Genomic DNA, 11,428 nt, shown 5'->3' with positions numbered 1-11,428 from the left:
AAATAACATTACTCTGCCGGTATAAAGGTACAGGGTCGTTGCTTATAACATAATACATTTAAAATTAATGACCAGAATAGAAACCTATAATAAAAGAAAAGATTTTGATCAAGCAAAATTAATATTAAACATTTTTACCCTCGTAAATACTTTGACAAAAATATTATACTTGTTACAAAAATGACTATTTTCATGACAATTATTTTAATGACTAAGAGTGAATGATAACATTATGATTTTTTTTAATGGTTACAAATCAAATATTCTTTATACGAAAATAGGTCAACATTATAAATAATTAGGCAAAAACAAAGATCAAATGTAGGAGATAACTCTTATTTACTAAGTATGTATTTATTATAACTTCTAACTCGTGTTATGCATGCGGTTATGTTATAATAAGTCGTTACTTTTGAATTTGTTCTAGGTTAGATAGAGAATGATATTAAAATAAAATAACATTATATTCAGACAAAAGTGAAGCTTTTAAAAGATTTGTATTATTTATTTTCAAGCTACTTACGATGTAATTTCAGGTGTATACTCTTATTAAGAAAAAGCTAGGCACTATGTACATACCTATAATGAGTGTTTACCATGAACGAATTAGCCACGTGTTTGCATTATTAATAATACGTTAGTTTATATAATGTGAATTTGCTTCTTTGAGTGCTCATAATAGCGGTGTATGAAATAGAATTTTGGTTATGTATGATAGTTAATATTATTTTAATACCTAATGTTACAGAATGGCACAGCTGGGCAAGATTTTATTTATATTTGGAGTAGTATATGTTTAATATTATAGGATTATATAGAGTGGCATTAACTTCAATTCCTCTAACTTATTATAATTATTAAAAACATTAGGACAAAAAATTATTCGGATAAATTCTTTTAATACATGTGTTTGTAATTAAATTTCTCGGTTATTTCCTCGGGTCATTCCTGATAGCTTTTTCACGTTAATATTTTTTATATCCTAACAAACGCAATACAAATCCAAAAAATTGAAAAGTACAAATATTAAGTTAAAATTTCCAACAAAATACTTTTACTAATAATTAATGTAAGGTTTTATGATAAATGTTTGCAATTACAAATAAAAACAATTATAAAATTCAATTCTGAGGAAACCACAAATATATCTTTAGAAAATCCATAACATCATCTTGACGAAGTAGTTTTAAAAAACAGTGATAGATATTTTCTTAGATATTTTGTAAGAAATTAAAACTTCTTGGGAGGATATTTACATTCCAAATTTGTTTCGGTTTTGTATTTTTCTAGTTCAAAAATAAATAATATAAATTTAAAACATCATAACACATTAATGTTATAAAAATATTTCATAATAATTCATAGCCATAGATATATGAGTAATGTAACATAAGCCTATTGTGGCGGTAAAGCATCACAATATAATATTTTGTTAAGAAAATACATGTGATCAGATCATCAACAATGAGTTTTATTAAATTGCAGTTACCTACTTATTAAAAAACAAAGCTCAAACAATTCGGATATTGTACAACAATTCTGATTGTAAAAATCAAACTTTTTTAATAAGTAATATAAAATGTTTTACCATGCATACATTTTAATTATTAATACAAAAATAAGTAAGCTTATATGTATCAAAATAAAATGCTGGTAGACAATTTATAACAACGAATACGTAATTTGACAGCAATACAAAAAAAATCGCTATCACCGACTGAAGATTAAAAAAAAACTCATGGCTGGTTCACTGTATTCTAAATTTAAATACATTAAAAATCCAATAGAGCGGGCTTAGTGTCCCGAGCACATTTGATCAGAGAATACATAAGTTTAACAAATCCAGTGTCTTTTGGTTTCTCCAAGCCGCGAAGTAATCTGTTCTTCATGACGGCTACAAACTCACGGTTGCTAAGTTGTCCGTCCACTGTAAGAACATCATTCGTTATGTTGTACTATTACATTCGTGTAGTGGAAGTCTCAAGTCTACATTGCATGAAAATATTTATTTGAAAATACTAATGTCGTATCTTTCAATAAAGACAGTTTGCTTCATAATCCAAATATATATATAGGTTATAACGCCAATTGATTGAATTTCATATGTAGCTATCATGGGATATTGATTCGTGAATATACAACCTGTGCAGTATCTACACTGATATTATATATAGGCATAGGCATAGTTTTAATCATGATCAAAGTGAATTTGTGAACTAAACCGTCTTCAAACTGTCAGAACTGGGCCAAATTTAAATTTTATCAAATATGACCAACGTGTCCCAATTTAAAGCCAATTAAATACCGATTAATTTATATCGGTCATGGTCTATGGACGCGCCCCCTATGTGGTAGAATGTCAGCGCTGTGTCCACGTAGTTATTATTGCTTTGAAGGTGGAAGTATAAAAGAAAACTCACTGTTCTCATCGAATATAGTGAAGACGACATTGATGACGTGCGGGTCCAGGTCCACGTGGGCCACGGTCCTCGCGACGTGTCTGAGGGTCGGCTGGTCTATGGACGCGCCCGCTATGTGGTAGAACGTCAGCGCTGTGTCTACGTCGTTGATGTTGTTCAGCAGGTGGAAGAATTTTAGGTAGTCATCTTTGGTTATACCGACGCCGTGGTCGCGGAAACTGTGGGAGAAAATTATATGTAATGAGTTTTTATACTGAAATTAGCCGTGTCCCGCGGTTTCACACAAGATTTACATGATGCAGATATGTTGTTATCGCGTATGACGCGGACACAATTTATAAAGAGATTATTTTTGCAGTTATCAAAACGAGTTTGTTTGTTTGCACGTATATAAAGAAAATACAATTTGTTCCATTTGAACCAGTAGGACGTAAATAGTCGATGTATCAAGGATGCTTCAATCATACAAAAAAAAAATCAAGAAAAGAGGATTTCCAATAAAGAATTTGGAAAAATGGCAAATAGAGTATATAAAGAGTGGATTTATCAGCTGGGCGTGGTATGTCAAATCCGAAACTATAAGGATTTTCGAAAAACGCTAAAAGGATTCAAGATTACTTTCTAAGAGATGTTCCTCACTAGAAACACCGCCAATTGGTGTATAAACATAATATACGTGAAACTCTCTTTAAAATAAAATAAGAGAGGAAGAGCTGAGAGCTTTTAACTGTATGGTATGCTTAATATCATGTAGATACTCAAAATCAAATACTTATCCACTTAGTTTATCTGTACACATATACTTATTTATTTTATAGTAGTGTCCTATATTAATATAAATATATGAAAAAACTTACGCTTTCTTGACTCGTTTGAGCATCCTGGTCTTCTTTTTAGCAGGATAGCCCGCGTATGCCAATAATAACTCAGCGAAGTCAGCTTCCGTGATACGACCATTCTCATCTGGAATTTAAAGTTTCATAAAATGTGTTTGCTCAATTATTACTATTATTATAAATTTAAAATAATTCGGTTTCACAATAGGAAAGATTAAAACATTTCTAAACGTTTACTCTTTTCTTGGAATTATGTGAAATTTGCAATACTATTTTATTTTATTTTTATGTTATATAGCATAAATCATATATTACATAAAGCATAAAACCTTATTCAATAAACGCAAAATGAGTTTATAATTAATTTTTAATTAAAACTATTTACCTGGTTGCTTCCTCTGAAATTCCAATGATAAAATTTCTTTTTGTAGTTGCTGTTGGAAGTCTAGGAATTTTTCTATGGTCAATTTCTCGTTCAGTTTAGGCCCAAAGAAATATGTAGTAAGTGCTGAATTTATGCCCTGTGAAACAACACATTTATTCATGAAAACAAAATACAAGTGTGAGATGGTTTTTTTATCAGTCATATGATCAATGAATAATTAAAACTTTATGTTCTGGTTTGTTAATGAATATACCTTATATTTCTGGTTTGTTAATGAATATACCTTATATTCATTATCAAACCATAACGTAAGTATTTCATCTTTTCAGTTAATCCCCGAATAGCTATAGCATCGATTTAAACAATTATTACTGGCAAATAGCTAACTATTAATTTAAATGCTTTATTACATTGCTAACTGCTCTTGTATAGTAAGAAAATACCTTAAAAGTGTTTCCAGTATTGGCATGATCGCGATGCCTCGATCCAATGCTGCTCTGTTGCCGGATGAGCGCCGCCACCTTCTCAAATTCCTCGCAATCTACATCGCCGTCTCCGTTCAGATCGAACATGCGAAACGCGATTTCGAAATGACGACGTGACGCTGAAAATCGTCGCGTTTCCATATATTATTGACGGTTTCATCGCTTCAGTTAAAGGGAATAGATTTGGTTTGATATTATTTATATTGATAAAAAACTGCCACCAACCACGAACATTAATTGCAAACGTAGAGCCTTTGCTAATGCTTTTAAGAGGTAAGAGATAAGGAGAAGGTTGACAACTAGATTGTTAGAATGGACAGGGAAGGGCAAGGAAAAGGAGGCCTTCGGCTCCTCCACGCACCGCACGAACCATAGCGTACATTGCAGTACAGCATAAAAGCGTTGGGCGTGTGGTCCCTTGGTCCGAGCTGGCTCATTTCATGCATCAACTTCCACATTAAAAAAAAAATTGGGAATTGATTCATCAGGCTATTGTCGCATGTCCTAATAATTCCGTCAAATGTATGTCAGCTCAGGCTGGAGTATAGGGCTCAGTGGGCTGATTATGTCTTCCACTTTGGGCAAACTTGGTCTTGGGTAACTTCGATCAGCAAAAGACACAACAAATTATAACTAAAACGTTTCGGGACTCGAACAGACACGTCCGCTCGGCACGAGCTCCAACACTTGCCCAACGGCCATGTCAAAACACAACTCGTGAGTCATGCGCTTGCGTTCGTTAATATCAGTGCGGGTACTCCGACGTGTATATGTACTATGCAGGAATATGATGGAGGAGCATCGGGCTTTCCCAGATCTACTAAAACTACTAATATTATAAAGAGGATATTGTTTATTTCTTGTTTGTACCGAATATAAGTCGAAAACTATTTTTTATTCGAGACCTGCATTCATATTAAATGACATACAATTTAAAAGTGTATGTGGGGTGTTTTATTTTCCTATTTAATACTAGACGCTCGTCCCGGCTCCGCCCGGATATCAAGATTCCTGTTTTATCCCATGGTAGCATTTAATCGGGATAAAAAGTATCGTATCACCCAAATCAGCTCATATCCATATCCATTTATAATATTATTTTGATGCAACAAGTTTTGCTTACTTTTGTTAACCAAATTTAGCAAATTTTAAATCTACCTAATACTTGGTAAGTACAATATATATTTAATTTACTTTTATTTCCCTTATTGCATGTATATCTTATTTACCATATGTGATTGCAGATAACCTACTTTTAAATCCTGAAATAAATATAAAATACCTTTAAAAAGTAAATATAACTTAATCATTTCCGAAAATATAATTGTTCTTTTTCAATAATATTTTTATTTATTTAAAAGATCAATAGATAAAATTAATTTAGGAAGTCATAAATAGAACGAAACAGAAAGAAAATTCCTTACAATGCAGTTAATTCCTATTATAAACATTTTATGTCGAGTAACTTATCCGAAGGCAGTGCTATAAAATCATTAAATTCGCTCATGCTCCGTGCGTACGGATGCTGCGTCTCGTCACTCAATCCCATAGTGAAGTATAAAACTATCTCACAAAGTGCGCGAATTATGCCATCCTCTTAAACCTAACAACATAAACTGTTTGATCCGCTTTAAATTTTATTCTTCTTCCTTATAATCCGTTTTAATTTACACATGACGCGACAAAATGATATATACAGTGAAAAGGTTCCGCTCGCGGATAAATACAAAGGTGTATTATTGCTTACGATGTGGTGCAAAAACGGCGACTTTCTTATTTTGGGCGACATTATATGTGGTAGTCATGAAGATGACGATTCTGAAGGGCAACGGAAACACTCCAGCAAAAGAATTGGCATTAGCACCTGACAATTACACTAAGTGGCTGGTAAATAAATACACGTAGAACGCGATAGCAAAACAGTCGTCAGTAACTATTTTATATTCGTACTTATAGTTACAGGGACCAGTTTTAGGGGACGACGAAGCTGATGTCGATGGCTCTAGCAATGAGTGGAAAGAACCAGATAACGCAACAATTATTGAGTTTGAAAATCGTTCTTTAAGGGTCCAAGAAGCTTGCCAACGATATTCACTTCAGTCGCAATCTATTAACAACAAAGAATTCTTCGTTGACCACGCGCATAACCTTGTGTGGTGTAATATATTTAAAGCTGCCAGTTCATCTTGGTTGTATAAATTTAATATTTTAGGTATGGAACTCTACCCATAATCCTGTCAATTAATATGATTTTATTTCATATTCTACAAGTTTATAATATTTCAGGGGGATATGATAAGAAATTCTTATCGCGAAGCAGATATACACCTCTAACATTAGCGCGTCGAAAGTTCCCCAGGCCTAGTGAGGAAGAACTGCGTGATGCGATAAATACACCAGGAGTAATATCGCTCTTAGTTGTACGCGAACCATTCGTCAGGCTACTGTCTGCGTATAGGGATAAATTAGAAAATATTACACCTCCGTATTATAGGAAATTGGCAAGAACAATTGTAGCGGAGCATAGAGATGCAGCGACCAAAATATTAGGAACAATCAAGAGTTTTGGACCTACATTTTATGAGTTCGTTGCACATCTGATTTCAAAGCATAAAACTAAAACGACACATTTCGATGAGCACTGGGCACCTTACTACAGTTTTTGTTCACCGTGCGCAGTCAACTTTACTGTTATATCTAAAGTGGAAACATTGTCCAGGGACTCGGCATATGTTATTCAACAGCTTGGGCTTGGCCACTTATTGGGTCGCAGGGTTAAGGATCGAAGAACTCGTCTTCGCACTGTGATGAATAAATCACGCGACGGCAAAAGTACTTCAGCATTGTTAAAATATTATTTCGGGCAAATTGATAAACAAATGCTCGATGATTTGTTAAAAATTTATGGCATTGACTTTGATATGTTTGGTTATGATTCAGATGTTTATTATAAATACGTAAGGAAATAAATATAAATATATATAGCGATTGTTTTTTTTTCTTCCTCCTTACAATACCCACTTGTTTTTACTTGATTAATTTACTTATATATTAACTTACTTGAAAGCACAGTGAGTAGGAAAATGTAATCACTGAAAGTGATTAGGCCGGAAGAACCGAGCTTGTAGAATATTGAGTCTTCATCGAGGTCTAAATTAAGACGTTGGCTGATAGTCTGTGTAGAAAATATACATGTTAAGTATTCAACTTGACTAAATGAACAACTTTATATAAGCATTTAAAGTCTACTATATGGCATCTTAACTAAAAGGCTTATGAGAACAGATAAGGGTATTGCTATCAAGATAACTAACTATAATATATCCTATAGTTTAAAACTCATATTACAAAATTAAAAAGCCGGAAGTACACTGCTTTAAGATTCTAAAAGCTTATTCCTCGTCTAGGAGGCTAGGGAGGCACTAATTAAAATAATATGTCTCTTAACTAGTACGAAATCAAAATAAGTAAATATATGTACATGCTAGATATTCCAAATCAAAGTTATATTTAGATCTATTGTATATATTCTTAAAAAATACGTGCTCAAAGCTAAATGTGGATAAATTATACGATTAAATATATTATTTTTAGCAGTGTTGAAAGAAAATCTGTGTATGATAGATAGTGAAATAAATAGTTTTACAAAACAGTGAGCAGTAGAAAGGAAGAGGCGATAGAACAGTACCTCATCGATGTTCTGAAAAGACAAGAAATCGGTGTGAGTGGCTGGAAAGTGCATGTGCAACAATCTACCTTAGTGTCTTTATTATTATTGCATAAAATAGATTAGTTTTTGTTATTTGAAACATCTTTTTACAGGAGTACATTTATAATCGCACAAGTTTTGTAATAAAAGACATAAAATTAATGTAGAATATTTATAAGAGATAAGACATTATGTATCCAGGCAGAATCTAAGTAAGAAAGATAATTCAAGACATTAAGACCTATTAGAATAGTTGTTTAAAAGTAGGTATGAAAACAAAGGCTATGTGTTCCCAATGGTTGTTGTGTCATATTATCGATGCAATTCATGAATACAGTTTTTCCTACCTATATTTGATACAATGTATATCTCACTAAACATTTTATTAATTCCAAATTACACTCTAATTCTCTAATTGAATAAATGTTTGAGTTTGAGTTTGATAGTATATTGTTGTTGAATGAAAGAGTAAAACATTTTTTTCCGAAATACACACAAAACTAATTAAATGAGTATTATATATTACTAGCTGATCCGGCAAACACCGTTCTGCCTTACTCTTGTCATTAAGGGGTACGAAAAATAGATGTTGGCCGTTTCTCAGACCTAGCCGATATGCACACGCAATTTCATGAGAATAGATCCAGCCGTTTTGGAGAAGTATGGTGACTAACTTTGTGACACGAGAATTTTATCTATAGAATAGATTCATAATTAATATTTAGCTACATAAGACATATTATCAATTTATACATTATTTTTATTTTTATTATTTCTTTTTCAGTCACTTACCTTTGGATCATATCTTCTATACTGGTCTAATCCCAATCCTGTTGAAAGATACACATAATTGAGTAAAGAATTTATCATTAAAATTTTTTAATACAAACACTATACAGTTTATATTTTATTAATTACCATCTGGTTGTTTGACTCCAGGGGTCATAGAACGTAGAAAGTCATCGGGAGTCATGAACACTTCATGTTGGTCATGGTGTTGTGCTTGAAGGGTAGCAAAATAACGGAATACCTTGTCCGGAGTGGAGTACTGACGCATGCGGTTTTCGTACTCAATTATCTGATCCGAGCAGCGTCCAAAATTAAACAAAATTTATGTGTGTAATTCGATTTTTATTGTTTTAATTATAACAGTGTTGCATACTGTTATGAATAGTGTAATAAATATTTAGAGATATAGAGTGAAGTATATTTCTGTAGAGCTACACATTCAAAATCGCTTGTTGAACAAAAATTAGCTCACAATGTATTGTGTACACAGTAACAGATCCACATAGCAAAATTATCGTGACAGACACGCTATTCGGCGTCGACACGTATGCTAAATATTAATTAGTTTACTATAACACAAAGGATAAGCTTCTATTACTTCATTAAATTTCAAATTAATACTAAATGTTTCTGGCTCACACTGACCACTATCAAGGCATGCTCGTGTTGTGCATTGGTTTAGATTTTCTAACACATTATTAGGTTATATGGATTGACTTTTAGATAATTTGATGATGTTACTTCATCTTTAATATATTTGGTGTACTTTTATAGGCCCACAGTTAACATGAATTAGGAATGTTGTTATAAAAAAAAGTTTTGACCTATGATATATACCTAGACACAAATAAATTCATAAAGTTCCATTTATCCTTTCCTCGTTTGTGTATCTAAGTAAATAATAAAAAAATAATGAAACAAAAACATAAAAAACAAAAAAAATACCATCAGGTTGTTTCATTCCTGGTGTGATGGCTCTAAGAAAATCATCAGGGGTCATATATACTTCTGTATTTTCACCATATGTCAATTTGACTGTAGCAAAGTATCTGAATATTTTATCAGGAGTTGAATAGGCTCGCATACGGTTCTCATACTCAATAATCTAAAGAAAATAAAAAAAAGATGAATAGAAATGTGAAAAAAAACATAGATGTGTTTTCAATGATAAGACCAAACAATTATAATTAAGAGAAAGTTACCTTGCGGTCTCTGAAGCCAACTTTTTCTTTTCGGAATCTCTTTTTCCTTGTTTCTATCTCACTTTCAGATTCAGAGTCTGAGTCAGCAACTTCTTCAGCAGCATTGATGGATGGTATAACGGTGTATTTTTTCCTATGAATGACATATTTTTTTAATATAATTAGGACTAATTATTACAATTAGAATGGCTTACATTGTCACAGATTTTGAAACTATTCATTCATTCATTATGGCATTGAATTCTCCCTTAAATATATTCTAAGTCTATGCAATTTTTCTTGATGTAGTCATCATTAAATATAGAAAATACATAAAAAATATTACTTACCACACTTTATAGGAGGTAAAGGCAGCAGCACCAAATAACACTGAATATACCAATAATTTGTTGGAATAATCGTGAATCTTTTCAGATCGAGTAGTCTTGTTGCTACCGAAATTTCTTTGACTTACAATTGGTGGTACTAGGGCTGAAGGCCCAGCGTGCATAGAATACGTTTTAAGGGGTTGTATAGCCCTTGGAAATTTATAGAAAATTGGATACATTGTAATCCAAAAATAATACGGAGCTGAAACAATACGACCAATAAAAATCGACTATATTATAAATGAATGAAATGTTATAAATATAGATCATTCACGTATTGCATAGTTAAATACCTAAACAATTTCTAAGTATTCAACGTTCGGTACTAAACTTTTTCTTCTTTTTAATTCATTTGTTCGATGGCAATTAACATTTATGTGAACTACAATATTCACAAAATAATTTTTATACAATTGACAGTTCGCAAAATGTAAATAAACATTTGACAATTGACAGTTGACACTGTCTCCGATTGAATCTCATCTGTGAATTTTTTTTCTCTGCACAGAGCAACAAACTAACAGCAATTATTGAAAGAAAATATCATTAGTGATCCACACATACATTAGTTATTACTCGAAATTGGCATCTTTATGTAAAATGCCACAGTACTCTGGAAACGATATATAATATGGAACTCATTCCATAGCGAAGATTTGACAGCTAGGCCATGTGTTTGAAAAAGGTCACGAGTTGACCCTCTACCATTATGACTTGAAACATGAGAATTATATTGAAATGCTTAATATATGTCTATAGACAGGATGCCCAAACTGATAGATAACTTTTATACATAACAGTGTACTGTAAAATGATTATTGATCTCTATCTTTTCGATACTCTAGCATACATTATAAATTATAAAAGGGTATTTTCTATAAGCTGTACCGAGGGAAATAGGGATTGAATTATAATAGCAAAGCTTCATTTTCGATTATCCAATGTAGGTATGCACTTATTTACCTGTATACATTATAAAACAAACTGCGAGGTAATCGACTACATACTACTGCACATATTTGTTATATATACATGGCATTCTATTTCGTTCTTTCTTCTGCATTGCTGTATTTAGTTTTAATTTTAAATTTAAATAAAAATGTTTGCCAGTATTAGACCTCATGATAAAAATTAAGAAGAATACATATTGCCAAAACTTCAATCTTGTTTTATTGTTAATGTAAATCATTCTCATTTTTCTTTAACGTTAAATTTCTTTAAAAATAATGTACCT

General features: G+C 32.0%; 2 protein-coding genes across 3 annotated transcripts; one reads left to right on the top strand and one right to left on the bottom strand.

Moving 5' to 3' along the window:
* Nucleotides 1-1,721: 1,721 nt before the first annotated feature.
* On the bottom strand, nt 1,722-10,649 carry LOC119831016 (calcium uptake protein 1 homolog, mitochondrial-like). 2 transcript variants are annotated; one of them, XM_038354215.1, is made up of 11 exons: nt 10,488-10,649; nt 10,156-10,396; nt 9,827-9,959; nt 9,570-9,729; nt 8,628-8,665; nt 7,187-7,301; nt 4,085-4,245; nt 3,642-3,777; nt 3,278-3,383; nt 2,421-2,638; nt 1,722-1,927 (listed from the first exon to the last, which is right to left on the bottom strand). In XM_038354215.1, the coding sequence occupies exons 2-11, from the start codon at nt 10,371-10,373 to the stop codon at nt 1,773-1,775; spliced, it is 1,440 nt and encodes a 479-aa protein (XP_038210143.1). In that variant the 5' UTR covers nt 10,374-10,396; nt 10,488-10,649; the 3' UTR covers nt 1,722-1,772. The 2 variants fall into 2 exon arrangements, with proteins under 2 accessions (XP_038210143.1, XP_038210144.1); XM_038354216.1 differs by lacking the exon at nt 9,570-9,729 and adding an exon at nt 8,754-8,913.
* Nucleotides 5,524-7,122, top strand: LOC119831017 (carbohydrate sulfotransferase 11). Its single transcript, XM_038354217.1, has 3 exons — nt 5,524-6,013; nt 6,083-6,338; nt 6,413-7,122. The coding sequence occupies exons 1-3, from the start codon at nt 5,813-5,815 to the stop codon at nt 7,093-7,095; spliced, it is 1,140 nt and encodes a 379-aa protein (XP_038210145.1). The 5' UTR covers nt 5,524-5,812; the 3' UTR covers nt 7,096-7,122.
* Nucleotides 10,650-11,428: the final 779 nt, after the last annotated feature.

The sequence above is a fragment of the Zerene cesonia genome, chromosome 13 (assembly GCF_012273895.1).
Source record: "Zerene cesonia ecotype Mississippi chromosome 13, Zerene_cesonia_1.1, whole genome shotgun sequence".
Taxonomy (NCBI): domain Eukaryota; kingdom Metazoa; phylum Arthropoda; class Insecta; order Lepidoptera; family Pieridae; genus Zerene; species Zerene cesonia.
This window is presented reverse-complemented; position numbering and strand designations above follow the sequence as displayed.

Excerpts from the sequence above, each read along its gene's own strand:
- LOC119831017 (XM_038354217.1), top strand. The coding sequence starts at position 5,813 with ATGATATATACAGTGAAAAGGTTCCGCTCGCGGATAAATACAAAGGTG. Across the intron at positions 6,014-6,082 it reads ACAATTACACTAAGTGGCTG|TTACAGGGACCAGTTTTAGG; the intron begins GTAAATAAATAC and ends TCGTACTTATAG. Across the intron at positions 6,339-6,412 it reads GTATAAATTTAATATTTTAG|GGGGATATGATAAGAAATTC; the intron begins GTATGGAACTCT and ends ATAATATTTCAG.
- LOC119831016 (XM_038354215.1), bottom strand. The coding sequence starts at position 10,373 with ATGTATCCAATTTTCTATAAATTTCCAAGGGCTATACAACCCCTTAAA. Across the intron at positions 9,960-10,155 it reads TTTACCTCCTATAAAGTGTG|GAAAAAATACACCGTTATAC; the intron begins GTAAGTAATATT and ends TGTCATTCATAG. Across the intron at positions 8,666-9,569 it reads AGGAATGAAACAACCTGATG|GATTGGGATTAGACCAGTAT; the intron begins GTATTTTTTTTG and ends ATCTTTCAACAG.